The 17,896-nt window shown below is 39.9% G+C and overlaps 1 protein-coding gene across 29 annotated transcripts in view; it reads right to left on the bottom strand.

The window, feature by feature from the left end:
- LOC104962705 (protein tyrosine phosphatase receptor type D) overlaps window positions 1-17,896 on the bottom strand; it is a 201,740-nt gene that overhangs the window by 44,536 nt on the left and 139,308 nt on the right. For all 29 annotated transcript variants that reach the window (XM_010791191.1, XM_010791186.1, XM_010791184.1 and 26 more), the window contains one exon: window positions 697-885. In XM_010791191.1, coding sequence (XP_010789493.1) covers window positions 697-885 — 189 coding nt within the window. The remainder of the gene's footprint in view (window positions 1-696; window positions 886-17,896) is intronic.

Genomic DNA, 17,896 nt, shown 5'->3' on the forward strand with positions numbered 1-17,896 from the left:
AGGCAAATAAAAACATTTAAGCAGGGGCTGTAAATCCAAAGAATCAGGGGAAAAGCCTTGTGAAGTTGTACACACTACTGTGGCTGATTAGTGTCCAGTTATAGACAACAGATTGTATGCACAGGAAATATTTATTTAGAGGACGTTTAATGATCCCTTTATCTCAACAAATCCACAAGGACGATGATTAATTTGCTTTTCTGCATGCTTTCCCATTTTAAAATCAAGTGCACTCCTTGGCAGGTTCTGAATGAAACCAGATGTTGAATATTAATCCTTTTTCCTTTTTTATAAAAGGCATAGGAAATTAAGAAGGTTGGATCCAATACAAATTCTGCACCAATGCAGTTGAAGGAAATCACCACAAAACAGCAAAATAATTCTTAGTAAAGAGTCACAGCAGTGAGCAATGAGGCAGAGGTCAGGGCAGAAGCCAGCACACACAGAGGGACAATCCTACAGCCATGACAACACTGGAAGACAAAGGGAGACACACTACAGACACACACACCGGGCACACAGATACAGGACAGGAAGTAGTAGAAACAATGCCATTACCTACAAAAATAAAAGGCAAATGACAGGTTAAATCGTGGAAGGAAGAAGAGAATGATACAGGGGGAGCAGATCAGATAGAGGACACCAGAAGAAGAAGGCTTCCTGTTTTAAGTCAGTTTTCAGCAGTGGCAAGCCTACCTGATCTGAGTTGTTTAATGCGCCCGTTGTTGGTGGTGGTGTTGACGGGGAGGAAGTCTTTGAACCAGGAAATGTCGGGGTCGGGGTTGCCACTGGCGGCACAGAGCATGGTGGCAGTGCGTGTTCGCTCCACCACCTTCAACTGGGGGCCCATGTCTATGGTGGGGAACCCCGGGGGCAGCTGGTCCTCTGGGGACACAAGAGAGACATTAGAGATGAGTTCAGGTTCAGAAAGTCTTTAACAGCAACAGCATGAGTAGTATTTGTATTTATCATATGTAGAGGGGTGTGTGTGTAGTGATAGAGTAAGACGAGCAAAACACATGTTTAACTTTTGGAATCAGATTAGTTATTATTTGTGGTCGACCCTACAATAACATCCCAAGATCAACACGGAGGTAATAAATAAATAAATAAATCAACATTTTCATTTTCTCTCCTTTACTAGCAATAAATATCTCTAACGCACATGACATTTAACTATTGACAAGGACACAAAATGAAGAAATATGGTCAAATTGAACATGGAGGGTTGTGAGAAGATATATGTTATGTCTGTAATCGGGAACATTTTGTTCCCGAAAAACAGTAGTAACCACATCTACAATGGCTGTAGATGTGTTCAGGGGAGGTGGGGCCTTGTAGTTCTTTGATGATGGCAGGTGGCTCAGCTTGTTGAATGAGCTGTCTTGTTCCTGCCTGTGTCTCCTCTTACTGACAACAGGAAGGAGAGCGGGCTTCATTCAGATGTGAGAGGAGATAACTCTGCTCCCCGCTCAAAACATGTTCTTTTAGTGACAGAAAATCAGAGCCGGATCAGCTCTGGCTGAAGCTCGCAGAGAGGGTGCAGTGTGGAATTTTTAGCTTAGTGTAAATCTGCTAAACACGTCCTGCTTATGCTGAATGCCAATGAGGTTTATGTACACCTTTAAGTTCCCCTTCCCCTGCTGTGATATGGCTAATTAGACTCTTCCGCCGCTCTCGTAAACGGCACCTTTTTGGAAAACACTTTCTTCATTAAACTTTCATGAGGAGACATCAGTCTGGAAACAGCTTTGAGATGCCACAGCCTGCAAACAGCCAAACGACAATCATGGCCACCTTCCAACAATGCTTTTGGGTATCTGGCATGAGAAACCACTTCGATGGATAAATCTTCTCAGAAATACACTGTATTACAAACGAGTGACTTCAGACTGAACCGCAAAACTTTCCCATGCAACTCTGTGTCCCTGCATGAACTGACATTATGTTTAGACTGATGGATTTTGTTGCATGTTTTAATGAATCCCCAGCCTATATAATGCATACTTTAAAAAAAAAAAATCATTTTCTTGGCAGTTGATGCACTGTAAGTTATATTGGACATCTTGGCCCATGCATCATTATTTGGTTTATCACTCACAGTCCTTGACATGCTGTGCAATATATATTATATAAGCCATCTTTATCCCTTTGGGTATCCATTAAGGTAATGAGAGCTGCCCTGGCTTCACTCTTGTTAAAAGTTTGTTTGTGACTTGCACCGCATTTGCTTGTTGTTGCACACTACTAATGTGCAGCTTATTAAAACAATAACCACTCACCTCAGTCCCACAGTAGCCATATGTACTTAATATCATAGTTAAAGCAGGAGAGTTTAGCTGGATGACAGACCCATTGAAACATACAGAAATTCCCCAAATGACCTTTTTCTTGTAAACTTGTTCATATTGCTTTACAGCCATTAACTTTGATTGCATGGTTATGGATGGTGTTTTCTATTAATTTGTGGCTTTAATGTGATAAGCTTCAACAACTCAATTAGCTCTATTTGTAAATTAAAATGTTGCCACACAATAGGTTTAGTATTTTGATCAGTCGAGCATTGTAACAAAGTATATGTACCGTAATTTTCGGACTATAAGCCGCGCCTTTTTCCCTATTTTTTGACACTGCGGCTTATATAACGGTGCGGCTAATCTATGGATTTTTACAGCTAACGGCCAACACCTTTAACTCTATGGGCTCTATGGCCGGTCCGCGGACCCCCAACCTTTAAGCGGCGGGTTCCAGCAGAAAGCTGGAGGCCGGAAAAGGTGAGACAGGTAGCGCGCAAAAAGTAAAAGTTGTAAATTAAAATGTTGCCACACAATAGGTTTAGTATTTTGATCAGTCGAGCATTGTAACAAAGTATATGTACCGGTACTCAAATCATATACTTAAGTACTGTTTGGACATACTTGCACTTTACTTGAGTATTTCCATGTTGTGCTAAGTGTACTTCTACACTACTACATTGATTTAAACCCCATAGTCAGTAGCTACATTTTACATTTAAAAACAAATGATATAATGCTATACTTTAAAACTAATCTACCCAGTATTTAAAAAAATATTGGTGATAAAAGCTGAATAATAATATTCTATAGTAATGTTATACTTGGGTACTGCAAAACTGAGTACTATTAGTTTTCTTACTTAAAGTACATTTACCCGATAGTACTTATGTAATTTTAGCAAAGTCACATATCCCATTCTGGACTATTACTTGTAATTATGTATTTTAAGACTAAAGTATTCCTACTTTTATTTGAGTACTTCTTCCATCACTGACTGTGATCATCGTTCACATTAATATGAATTAATGAATGTATTTTGTTCATTTACAATCAACACATACAATTAAAAAGTGCTGAAACAGTCACACCAACAATATTTAACTTTTAATTACACATTAATTACATTTTCTAGGAAGAAGAGCTAAAGCCTATACACGTGTATTTTCTTAAAACATACACCTATGGCTGAAAGAGGGAATGGTCTAATCTGAAAAACCGCACATTCAAAGGTGTTCATCCAAATGGAGAAAGACGGGGAGGAGGGGGAAAGGGATTTAATTTTACAAGCTAGCTGCTGTCCAAGCTCCCTTCAGCCTGTTCAAGGTCGCACAGACAATTAGCCGATTCTACAGCGAGTCAAACGTATACCTGATCAAACACAATAGCCAGCAGCAAGCCTTGGAGCATGGATGCGTGTTGAATATAGTAATTGGATGTGACAATTCATGCGAAATAAAAAGCAACTCCTGTGAAATTGCAATGTATTCTATAAAAAAAGTGCTCAAGAGATCATCATTTTGCTGTTCTTTAAGAAGTCACAATCATTATTCAGCTCTCAGGAGAAAAGAAGAGGGCGAGGAACAACATTTATTCAATATGAAAATGCTTTAGCCAATGTCAACATCATAGTTTTGCAGTCCCCTGTACGATATCGGGACAGTAAAACAATGGTATGTCTGTCTTAATGTCTAAAGCGTGGCTCTCTGATATTGTTAAAACACATAAGGCCAGGCCAAGGGCACTTTCACCAGACCCATCTCCCCGTCCTGTAGTGTTACACGATGCTTGCCCGTAACTCCAGTGCAGGCAGCTGATATGACTCCAGGCAGTGCATTTAAAATTAATGATCTGTTACAAAGGTTTCTGGCCTTCTGAATGCATTCCTGCTCAGCCCGGAATTGTATTTTACAGCTGCTTTGTGCACTTGTGCTCGACGAGAATGGCCACAAAGTCATGACATCAACTGGAAGGTTTCTGAATGTTTCCTACTTAGGAACTTTGACGTCATCAAGCTCCAGTTCTCAGCAATACCCTCATTTACTTCACATAGATAATTACCATTGTGATAATAAATAAAGCAAAGGAACACTAGCTGGTGCTGTGATTTAAAAACTCCCAGCTGCTGCAGATTTTACCTTACAAGGCAAAAAGACCAAACTGAAATAAGATCAATCTCGATGTAATTCAAGTTCGGCTTGTTTGTTGTATACTGTTAGAGAAGTCTGTTTATTGGCAATGTGCTTAAAGTAAAGACTGAAATAGTTATTCAACCAGAGGCCAAAGGAATTGTAGTTGTTCCCATGTGCTTTGTTTGCAGTTCCACTTAGAGTTCAGACGTTGGTTTTCCACCTAAATTATAATAAATTCTCCTGAGCAGCTACTCCATTGCCCCGTCAGGAACCCTGAGTTGAACAAGTTTGATTTGCTTGTAGCACATTTGTTTTTAAACGTGTGTTCTGGGGCTAATATACTTTATGCTGTATGACTTGAACGTACAGCCCTGAGCTACCCTGTACAATAAAGGAAAGTCAAAGCTGAAAGGTGAAAAAAAACATTAAAAAAAGATTTTCCCCGCCTTCTTATTCCACCTCGCTGAGAGCTGCAATCTCAAGGACAGCCTAAGACAAGGGCAGGTTCTGCTTTACAGACCTACACTGTATATTCAACAATGGATCTACACACTAAATGAGATGGAAGGCAGAGAAATGCTGAAGTCACCTTCTAAAGAAGTGCTGAGCACTGGTGCTTGATATAAAAAGACTCCCAATGACAATTTGCACACATTAGCCACTGCCAGGCTATCAGGCCATATGAAGTGCGCTGCCAAATATGAGAGCAGTATAAAAGGGACATTGGCTCAAAAAGTACCTCAGTGAGCAGATTTCTGCTGAAGACACAAGGCCACTGGACATAAACTCAAGCCATTAGCAGATTATATATATATTGATCACAAGAGAAATTACATTTCCCTCGTATGAGAACAGTTCCTGCAGCATCTGTCGTCATAGTGCACCAATAAACACACACAATCACAGCGTCTGTTCAGAGTAAACTTCTCACCTGCTGTGTGTAATGGATTGAGTGACAAACTCAAGTATCATCCTCCTTGTTCTGGCTCTAATTAAATCAACCTAATTGAGTTTAAACAGATAAAGGTAGCATTCAAATGTGATCTGTTACTGTTTACATGTTTGCTCAGTTTATGCAACAGTGTGTACGTGCAGTCTGAGGAGATGTTTACCAGCTATTACAGGACTAATGCAGTTACATCTATGGAGGGGAATTTTAATAAAACGATACAACCAGACGGTAAAGCTGAGCCCACTATGTCTGCTTCAGCTGTGGGACATTACAACATAAGTTTTCAGTCTCTTGCAAAGTGTATACCGTGGCAGCACTCTTTTTCTTTGCTGAATGATAGACTCTCCACAGAAAAGAGGCTTTTAAGAAGCAATAACTCAGTGAGCTTGTGTTGCCAGATATCTGTACTCTGCTAATATTGCATGTGCTCAAGCTCTCAGGTTAAGTGGAGTGCGTTAGACATTTTAACAGCAGGCTACGATGTGAAACTGCAATGCAACATTCATCATGGTGTTATAAAACAAAAACCATAACATGTAAAGAAAATTTAGTGCAAATCTGATCCTAAAGTCTAAGTAATCAAGATGTGTTTTATGTCGCTGAAATCACATTTGGCTCAAACATGACAGAATAACTCAAAATACATTTGAGAAGAAAATAAGCCTCAGTTGCACTGGGTTTTCCAAATGAAGCCATTCAAAATAAAACCTCTCCGGTCACATTCGGCTTTAGTTCTGTGGCTTCCTCGGATTGGATTTGACCTTTTCTTCCCGAGTGGAACAAGGCTTTTCACCCTTTGGTTGAGGTTATTCTTCAGGGGAAATCCCTTCAGGAAATAATAAGATATATTTGTTGGGCGTTTTTGAGTGGATACAATCTGCTCATAAAGGCTGTCACAGGTCACTTGCTGTGGCAACATGTTGCAGATAGGTGTGTGTCAAGATGTATTGTTGTTGTGGCATCGCTCCTTTCCAAAGATGTGTGGGAATTTGGGACAGATGTGTCTTCAAGTATGACACTTTACAACGTTTTACACTGCTTTTTCCTCTGCCCTGAAGATTATCCTTGCACAGTTTACGAATCAATCTCGCTAACCGTCCCAGATAAGATTCCAGCCAGAACAAAAAAGATGACATTACCCACTGAGTGTGACAGCTCTGCTTATTTTTCCAAGCAGCCTGAGCCAAAGCCATTTTTCCCAATACACCATAGCATATAGTTTGAAGTTGAGGGACATCGATTAATTCTCTTTCCATGCTCAAAAATCCAGAAGAAGTGAGAAAGAAGATGGGATAATTTAGCAGGGTGAGAGCTTCTCATCGTGTTAATCACAAGGACACCATTTTAATTGACTTGTTTCATGGCCTGCTTATGCATCAGCTGACCTAGATTCAATTAGGTCTTGGTGTTTCATGTACCAGCAAAAGGTAATTCATAAAAACAATATTTCCATGCAAACAAATAAAGGTTAAGGTGCAGTAACATCACAGAACATACAATCTTGACACATAAATAAATTATATTTGACCAAAAGTCATAGCAGACATAGAGTCTTTGTGGCTTATTTTTTTTAATGAGGTTGTTGATTCGGAACCTATAACAACAATTGTGTCCAATTGAATTGTTTAAAGTTCTTTAAAAACGTTTTGCAGGCCTGGTTTATGCGTACGTTCAGAAGCGGCCTGAATCCTCTTCAACAAAATGTTGTGTTCGGCTCCCGTTCAACTGACGTATTCAATTATTTTTTGTCTTTGGCATGGGAGAGGGAACTGTTAATTGTGCTTTTGTTTTCACACAAACCAAATTACTCAACCAAACGTAAGAGCTCTTGATTAACAAAGGCAGACAGCTATTCCATTTTGTGCCAATAATATGACGGCATCTGTTTTCCTCCTCTAATGTTTCACCACTTTCACCCACATGCTGCTGATTTCCCTGCTCTACTTACAGGGTACAGATCGTACTTATACAATCCAGCACCTAATGATTGACAGGTTGTACATCCAAGTCCAACCTTGGCTTTATCAGTGACCTGCAGCTTGGTTAAACTCTCCCCAAGTTAGACTCAGACAGAGTTGTTTTTCTCAACAAACTATCCATCATTCTGGCCAAAAACTTTTACAGAGGTTAAACTTGTCCCAAACATTTTCTATCATATGACCAGGGCATGATAATACTTTATTTGATAGTTTTCAAAAATATTGATGTCATTTACTTGTTGTAGTAAACATTATATATTCTTTAATCTTTACACAGTTTGCCGCATTACGTAAACCTAGATTATTCTATGTTACAAGTACTTAGTTTACTTCTTTCTGCATTTAACTTGCAGCTTTGTTTTAATGTCTATCTTGTATGTTGCACTGTTGGGGGAGCCTGGGAATTAAGAGTGTCTCTGCCAATAACTATGCTGTATTGTACCTATGGTAACAAAACCTTTGAATCTTTGAAAATAGACCTGGATTAAATGCACTGAGGAGCTTTTTTATTATATTTACTGCCCACATGCCTGGATATTGTTGCAGGATATTGTGTGTCTTACCGCTGCCTTGAGAATACCTGGAACAGTTCATTAAGTGAAAAGGATATCTTTGAGGTAAAGCATGGTTCATATTATTTAGATGGAAATAAGCATTTAGAGTATAAAGCATCATTGTTTAGCAAGAATAAGAAATGACATATTGAGGTGTCTGAATTCCCCCTACATGCCCTCAGAGAATCTTATGTCTGTATTTATTTGGTGGATACATCCCGGTGCTGTTTGGCTCACAGTCTGAATAAGATTAGGTTTTTTCCCTGGAGCTTCCTTTGAGCCACACTTCCCAAACACGCCTGCTGGTACCTGCACTGGCTGGATATTGCGTAAGTAATCCAATAATGGAAAACAAAATGCTCAGCACTCTCTTCTAATATCATGTGGTCGGGGTAATTCTGATATTCATCTTCCAGAGTTGTTTAAGGGTTCACAGGCGAGTGAACTCTGAGTCAACCTTCAAATTATTTTAAAACATGGCGTCTGGACTGCTGTGGTTTATCTTAATGTGCAGACTGGAAAATACCTAATATAATTATTACCCTGAGGCCATAGCTCTTCAAGTCCCAAAGACTTAGATGAACTGATATGAGAAAATGTTAAGTTGCAGAGCATGACTGCTTTTAGTTTACTTTTTACAAATGTGTGTGTTTTGCAGGTCTCGCAGGTCAAATATTTTCAGTTCATTTATCGTAGATCAATGTGTTTTTTAATCTTCATACTTAATGTACATGTATGAAGTTGCTATATAAGATGATTCCTTCTGCTGTCCTTTAAGTTTACATGTGTCTAATTTGTGTTTTAAGGCCCCTCTGAAAGTCAGCAGTTGTTTAACAATCTTTATCATAATTGGCAGGGTGATTTAAAATAAAAAAAATAATAAGACAGCAGTTGGCAGTTTAGCTGTTGAATGCAAATGTCTACTTTGTTCTTTACCCACTTAAGGGATTCCAGAAAGCAATAATTTGATATGTTTGCAATTGTCCCCCATTGTACTGTATTTTGTTCGGTAAAAACATTTAGTTTTCGTCATAACAGGAATCAGCAGTAAGTGTAGCTGTGCTAAGGAAAATATGCTTTACTTAATTAGTAGAGTCTTCAGGTGCAGAGCAGCACTAATGCATATTACTGTGAATGTGCCACAGTTGGCCCAAACAGCTAATTCCAATTGACTTTAATAGTTTCAAGAGGCACAGGCGCACTATAGCACAAAGTGGCATACAGTCTCACTAAAGCCTGGTCCCTCTAAAAGGCAGTTCATTAATTTGCAAATGCAACCTCTTTGAAAAAACCACTAAGGGCGAGCAACGAGAGACCATAGTATCCACAACATTTTATGTCAACATTGTTGACTAAAGGAGGAAAATCGGAAAGTATTATGAGATATATTTAGTGTATTCCTTCTGCTGTCAAGATGAACGTTGGAGCGAAATACAGGAGGAGGAGGTGAAGCTCTGCTAACCCGAGGTTACCGGCTCTCTGTCTCAGTGAAAAATAGCATCGTCTCCCCCTTTGCCCCGCACTGATTGTTTCCTCCATAAATCCCCTTTGAGATTGTATAATTAATTGAACGCTGCTTATTTGTCATTAAAAAGCCCTAGCCTAATGCCTGAGATTATGAGGAAACTATTGTAGAGTCAATCTATTAATCATCAGGCCGTTTCTCCCCCAGAAGATCCTTCACACATGAACAATTCAGCCGTTCCTCTCTCTGAATGACATTGGGGAACTAATAGTGAAACTTTAAGTCAACATACTGATGTCATAGTAAATTGTTACTTTAAAGCAATCAATCATTTGTTCCCATCGATAATAAAATGTATATAATAAAAATATATACCTCTATATATGTGTTTCTTTGTGAAATGCTTTTTCAGAGAATGTGTTGCTTTGTTAAAGAGGACATCTTATCCTAAGTGTTAGGTTCATATTTGTAATGTGTGCCTCTACTGCCGGTGTTAGAAGCATATAGAAGCGTAAGTGTTACATAGTGAGGCACCTATGTTCCAGAAGTAAACAAAGGAGTCCAATGAAGGCATTTCAAGCACACCCCAAAGCATGATAGGGCCTCTTTAATTAAAGTGGCAAGCACACATTAATAAAAGACAATCAAATAAGGAGGGCCCATGTAGTATCCATTAAACTGTTATTTTACCATCGTTGGCTGAATACGGTTTAATATGAGATATGTATTGCTGTACAAACATATGCATCCAGTTCCATTGAGAGCAGCTTTTGGTACTTTTGGGTGAAATTAAGGTATAATGACAAACCATATCCAGGCCATAAAAAGTTACTTTGAAATGCCTCCCTTCCGTACTATATACTCTTTTTTTACAGCAGTCTCAGCTGGGGCATATTGGCTGATTTGAGCTGGGGGGCACGCTGCAGAGACGTACGCTCTTCTGGCACACCGCCCCAACTCTCCCCCGGCCCCGTGTCATTCATAAACATGACGGATTAGCTGTGATATTCCTCCATTTACAACATAAGCAGAGGGAGTTTGAGGGAAGAGAATGAAAGCTGAGTGTTAGTGGCAGATGCCCCTCAGGGGTGGTGCTAAAAAGGGTGGGTAAAGAGTGAGATGAAAAGGAGAGATGAAGCAGGAAGGGCGGAGAGGGGGACTAACTCTACAGGCCTGGCTGGGCATGCAGGAAGCCAGGCACACAGCTCCATTTACGCTCAGATGACCCCCCCCTCACACACACGCGCACACACACACACACACACACACACACACACACACACACACACACACTCTTCTTGCTTTACACGTCAGCTCAGCCTGCTCTAAGTTAGGATCACCTAGGGGGAAGGTGGATTTGGAGAGAGAGATTTTAAGACCTTATTTTCTACCTACATCATGTCTCTCTCCCACACTGTTGTGTTTTAGTCACTGACTTCCCTCTGAGACTTTAAAAGAAGCTTGGTGTTAGAGTCTTTCCCTCAATCTGTCTTTGTCTGTCTCCCGCCTTCTCTGCCTTCTGTCCCCCCTCCCATCCCCTCTTCAGGATCTCACTTTGCATATTCCATTTGCTGGTTGTTACCTTGAGCAATGATTCAATTTACTTCAGGAAACAGCACCCCATTTATTCAGAGTTGGGGAAAGAAAGGAAAATAAACTTCTGCTCCTGTCATCTTATCTGCATCAGCATTTGTTCTGTTAATATTAGTAATACTCAAAGGAGGAGGGGGGGGGGACTATTTGACAATGCTTTGAGCTGTTTGCCAACAAAAATGGATGTTACTTACTTACTCTCTACTTTTCTTTTTTTATTGCTTTTTCTTATGAGTCCATCACCCCTCATCTGATCCTCCCGAGTGCATTAAACATTCTCGCATAAAGAGGACGTGGCAGGGAATGTACAAACATGCAAACACAACCTTCTCCTCAGAGACCCCCCCCCTGTCAATTTGAAGCATATTCAGCGTGACATCTGCTCTACTCTAATGTTTCACTACGTTGTATATTCACCCTCTTACCGCCCACTTGGGATGACTGTATGCTGCTGCATGTGTCAAAGTTTAATAATGTTTATGTTTGTGCATTAACATTTAATGTGAAATTAAATATAACAGTGCATTAATGTAATCCATTACTTTAATTAAAGTACTGTACTTAGATATGATGTTGTGGTACTAGTACTTAATATTTAAATTGTATGCTACTTTATACTTTATTTTTGAGGGCACAACATGTTGGAGACCAATATGGTACGTTTAACTGCACTACATTTATCTGACAGCTTTAGTTACTTTACATATTCATATTGTTAGCAAATACAACATATAAATCCACTAATACATAAACTATAACATATGATAGGTTAAAATATCCAGCAACAGCATTATATACTGTAATTCCAATTAGTTCCATCTTTATCAGCTGTGATGATTCGATAATCATAATTCAGTCATTTCATATGATTCTGAAATGGGCCATTACACATGGGGAAGACTTTACGTTTTTGTGTGTACATTTTGATGCCAATACTTAGTAAGATTTGGAATTCAAAGCTTTTACTAGTATCAGAGTACATTTACAATTTAGTATTGCCTCTTATACTCAAGTAAAAAGTGTGAGTACTTCTTCCACAACTGCTATTAAAGGTTTTTTTATTTTTTCAGGGAGGCTGATAATGACCAGAAGCTTGAGTCAGCGGGAGTCGAGAGCGGATCAGCAACCAGGTGAGTCCCCCGATCTGGGCATAAGGCAAAACTGTGAGCCACTGCGTCGCTTCATTAACCTTCATGTACCGTACACTCAGAAACAGGCGGGGCAGTTTGATCAAACGGCCGTTTCTAATACTTTGGCTGCGATGTGTCACTTGAGCATCTACAGAAATCTGTTGTTGAAGCAGTCTGTGCATTTGGAAGTTGTGTATTACTCGACGAGCAATATGCTTTCCCACAATCCTCTGAGTTTTAATCACTTTTAGCATGACACTGCCGGATTTCTCTGTGGGTCATGGCCTGGAAATCTTGAATTTGAACATGGTATCATCGAACCGTGGCAAGTACTCTGGGAGACTCGCCGTATAAATGTCTGCGGAAACCAACTTTTATACAAGTTTGTCTGAGAAACCTTGCAGCAGCCATTTCAATCATTGATACAGCTAAAAGCTTGCTACAGGAGAGTATAGAGATTATTCATGCTGGCTGACATCCTGCAGAGAAGGACCTCTCAAAGAGCTCTAATGGAGGACTGGGTTATATCAGACCTCTCAAACGTATCCTTGAACAAGACTGTGGGAACAATGGGTGTCTCAGCATGAAGTGGGTGGCACTTTCTCATCACAATTATTATATCAAGGCCACATGTTGTGAGAAACTTGTGTTGTAAGTTTATGTCTGCCTTTCCTTTCATTCAGCTATAAAACATCTACTGCTCATGTCTGCTGTACTGAATGTAATAACGAACAGGCTACTAATTCCCCACAAAAATCAACAACATCACGTTCTCCTCAGTCTGACGTTGTTTGCTTGTAATTAACGAGCAGCCTCGCACAGCTTGAAAAAGTTTCTGGAGATCATTAGAAGCATTAAGGATGACCCTGCAGTGCCCAATTAATCTGGCAGAAAATGACTTTTGAGTGCAGCTAAGATCAAAGCTGCTAACATTAACACCCCCCACTAACTGACTCACATTTACTCACTCCTGTTTATGACCTTGTGTCAAGTCCTGCCAATATAATATTTGTTATTTTTCTGCCGTATTACGTGAGAACTAAATAAAGTTTAAAAAGCTAAGAGGTTATGAATAACACCTTTGATGTTATGATCGAGCATGTAAGCAAACTCAAATTAAAATGTAATGCACAAATACCACCTTGCAAAACATTAGGTTGTTATGTTTGGCAAATAAACATTAGGATCTAACATTTATTCATGATATTTACTCATTTGCTCCGTGTGTAGACAGATGTGAGAAACAATTTGCATTTGTATATCACTCATCATCTGATTATGCTGTGTAAGGTCACTGTGGAGAACATGTGAGGCTAGTGAGGGAAACTGAAAACAAACAAATAAAAAAAACACATTCCCCATTTGTCTGAATCAATAATTAATAATTCAGCAGACTGTGTTACTTGCATTGAAACAAATAAGCAAAGTTATCTATCATGTTCAGTGTGCAGTGCGAGTCTCTGTGCCCCAGCAGATGTTTTCTCACACACGATGCAGACTGTAAAGTCCAACATCCATCTTGTTGGCAGCGCTTGGGCCTTAAATCATCTTGCATACCATACAGATACCGATTGGCTCCCGAGATTAACCACGCAGTAATGTATACGAGGGTGTAGGGATGTTTTTTTCTCTCTTAGAAGAGATCAATGTGTGCAAGGACAGTCAGCTCCATCTTTTTAATTACAATAACGAATAACTTGTCATCACGTGCTCAATTTTTGTGACGTATGAGATATTGTAGTTGAGAGTAGCATCAAGTCACTATTTGCCAAATCCTAAGCAATAACTACCTGTGGATAATGAATGAAACAACTAATGAATATTAAGACGATTGATGGTCGGTAGAGTTTGTTGCAGAGGTGAGAAAGGAAAGCATGTTGGTTTCTCAGAAAAGGTGCTGCAAATAACAATACATGATTGGAATTCACTTTAATACACTGACAAACTAAATGTCCTACAGACTATTAGAGTAATAATTAACTCCTAGTGGACCCACCAGAGCTAACATGCTTGTCCAATAAGTCAAGAATATGTTTTATACGTAACCAAATAGTTAAACTCCAACGGGGAATCATCAAGTTTTACAGCGCCATATTTGGAGGAAACATTTATTTCCCTATCAGAATGGAGTTCCATTTGGATTGGCCATCTATAGAGCTGAAACCAGTAAATCAGAGAGTTGCGTGTCAGCTGTTGGCCTTCTGCAGTAACTTTAACAATGGACGCCTGCTTCATCCCCAGCATCCTTTGCTCCAACAGTCCGAGACAGCTGACACAGCATTTATCTTGCTGAGCAATTTATTAAGCATGCAGATCAGCTTTTGTTCATCCCTCACTCTTCACTTATTAGATTGAAAGCATTACACATACAGAATATGGTGCATGGATTAAAAAGCAATGGTTAGGAACGAGCACTAAGGTACATGTATAAAGATCAGTGTTGTATGGGGTTGTATCTGCAGCAGGTTTACACTGAGCAGCATCGTATGAATCGAAGAGGCTAGGAATATAAATCTAGCGGCTTTTGGTTTCTTTTAGCAAGGGTTGGAGGCTTTTTTCTCCTGACAATGACAAAGAGCCGAGTGCATGCATTGTCTATGAATAATCACTGATCACGGAGCAGCCTTTTCATCGTATGTGGAGAGATCTGTCTCAGCTACACGCCTCTGACCGAGCCATTGCACCATTCCTTACAAATGGAAATGATGCATTCTGTTTTTCCGTCACAGGAGAGCGGCTTCCCATTTTCCGCTCCCACTGTCAAGTTGTGCACAGCTGCATAAGTTTGCTCGCTTGTGTGTGGGGGCACAGGAAATGGCTGTTGACAGCATAATGGGAGTGTGAGGATGCAATATAAATCCTTAATCATGCCTGAATCATGAACTGGAGCACTCACATCCACACATCATTCTGCTGGAACTACTGCGAGCAGAGGGTCTCACCACAGGAAGGTGTTATGGCTACATTTTTCAGGTATTTTCTTTCCAGTTTAAAAGTGTGCAAAAGAAATCAACCGGCACTCATGGAAGATATTCTTATCAGAGGCTCTCCATGGTGCAATATCATATTCAGAAATGACATCAAATTCCATTTTCACTAAAATGACATTCCAGTCGTGATGCCCAAAATGTGTCTTCATTTCTCAACCTTTTCCTGTCATTTTCGATTTTTACGAGCAAATCAAGACGAAATTAATTCAAAGACACGAGTCGCATATGAGTCGGGTCATCTCGTAGTTAATCAAACCAGAGGGCGGAGGGGAAAAAAGTGCAGGAAGGAAACCCTCAGCTCATGCAGATTTGACTTGGAACATCATTACGTTTCAGGGTTCGCTTTTCATGCAAATCTCTTCCCTAAGCTTGGAAGTTCATTACTAATGGCACTTCCCATCAAGTTAGAGACCCATCCGAATGCTAATATCCCCCCCAGTACTTTGGATTTGTCACCTCGAGTTCCCTCTTCTCGTAGCATGGCAATTACAACAATGTGCTTTTCCTTCGTGGAATTAGGCATCTCCCCCGTGGCGAGCTTTCCACAGCAGATGCTTTGCAGTCGTTTGCACAGACCATTGGAGCCCAAATGAACTAAACAAACAGACACTTTATATGTATTAGGCCTGGTGTAGTAGCAGTTTGTTTGCTTATTTATTTATATATGTATGTCTGTACAATCCAGCATCACTCACTTGTGCAAAAGTTTAGTACTATTAAAAGAACCAAAGGAGAATATACATATTTTGCTGCTCACGGAGTGGACTTTAAAAATGTGCAGTTTCATTTTTCAAGCTGCAGTTTATGTCATGTGGAATGATGGGTAGGAAAAGCAGCAGGGTGTGTTTTCTGTACAGTAGGAGTAGTTTTGGAAGGAAGGAGCTTTTTAGTCTTCTGAATAATTTATAATGCTTTATTCAGGCAACCTCAAGTTAACCGTACAATAACAATGCAGCGTACTCCCTGCTTCCTGAAAGTCATCCTTACTTTGGGTCTATAAATAAAGGAGGAACTTGATGTGGATGTGTTGTAGTTGTCTATGACTTGAAATGTTGAACTGTAAACTAATATAATCTAGTTTGCTTGATTTCATTTCATTATAATAAGGCTTTTTTATCCTTGGCCAGCGTTGTGACATTATTATCTATTCGGTTGTATAAGTTGTTCATCTTGCTTTCTTTCATGTTGTGATTGCTATCACTCCTCATATTAATTATATAAAGTCATTTTTTGCTTTTTAAAGGCATAGCTATCAGTGTCATACCCACCAGACTTCAGACATCCCAGTATTTACATAACTTGAAATGTCAATGCACAAACTGGGTATAGACAAATCCCTTTGTGTCATAGCAAGTGGTGACACAGTAAACATATATTACATAGGTAATAACCTGCAATATGTCTAACTATTCACAATTCCTCCATGCAGGGTTTATATATATCCTCCAGAGGCGATGTGAGGACAGGGAGCTCACCCTTTTTAGTTGCACTGGAGCCAGAAAACAAAAAGCTTTCCCCTGTCTTTCCATTTTATTTTATTTTGCCTGAGATAGGTCTCTATTCACCTTCAATACATTGATGAGAAAGGAGAGTGAGCAGAAGAGCAAAATGGAAAATGGTAATAAACATGCTAATGTTTGGCCGCGGTTCCAGGAAGAAGCGCTTCTATACCTCCAATATGTGTGTGTGTTTGTGTGTCAGAGATAGAGCCTGAGCAGGAGTGAATTTGAAGACACACACACACACACACACACACACACACACACACACACACACACACACACACACACACACACACACACACACTGTGCTCAGAGTAAACAGCAGAGAGCTGCATGTGAACGTGCCACCTTTCTCTTTCAATCTGCCTCTGGAGACAGTGCAAAGGGCCCTTTGTTGGCTCATTGGTGAGATAAGAAGCAGGGGGAGGGGGAGGGGGGATGGATCAGAGACTCGCACAGCCATTTTTTGTTTCTATAGGGTGGAAGCTCCCCTCAATAGAAACTCATTTGCCATGTTGTGTAATTGTGGCACATAATGGTGCACACCTCATTCATGCCGCCCAAGGCTTTTCTCTAAAGCCATTTTCTCTTTTCACAGCCAAACAAGTGGTGTTTCACAGAGATATTACTCAGCCTTTTAAGCTCAGGGCCTCCACATATTTGCCTTTGAATGGAATGTTGTGTGTAATCAAGATAACATTTTGCTCAGTGCTTATTATAAAAGAGGCGCTGTCAACCAACTTGCTATTTGTCATCTGACTTTTATTCCCTTTGCTCTCTGGGAATAAACAGAGGAGCTGACCTTTTCTGCCTGGCTGTTACACTTGTTTGTGTAGCGCCACCGGTCACTGAAAGGCGCTGGCATCCAAGCAACTGGCATCTAGTATACCACCATACACAATATAATGCTTGTTAATCGCATGAAAATACACTGCATGGCCTAAAGAATATCAAAGTTGAAGTGCTGAGATGAAAAATGACTGATTTGAAAATTATTGCTGAGCTTTTCCATTAAACCACCCCGGGCTAGGAATGGATTGCTATTTGCATAATTTAACTGGCATCTTAATTATTGTGTCAAGAATCTGTATGCAAATGACTTAAGTCACTTAGAAACGGGAACTTACTTGGCTAAATGGCTAATGGACTAAATCTTATCAAGTTAGGATACACAACGTGAGCGTAACCACAGTCTCTACTGTAATTGGGTTTGACTGTGCAGTGCGACACAAAGAAACAAAGAAGAGAGGACAAGACAAACATCAAACAAGTCCATGCAAACTTACCTGTGTTATCTGGGAGAAA

The sequence above is a fragment of the Notothenia coriiceps genome, unplaced genomic scaffold, assembly GCF_000735185.1.
Source record: "Notothenia coriiceps isolate Sejong01 unplaced genomic scaffold, NC01 NC01_scaffold00035262, whole genome shotgun sequence".
Classification (NCBI taxonomy): Eukaryota; Metazoa; Chordata; class Actinopteri; order Perciformes; family Nototheniidae; genus Notothenia; species Notothenia coriiceps.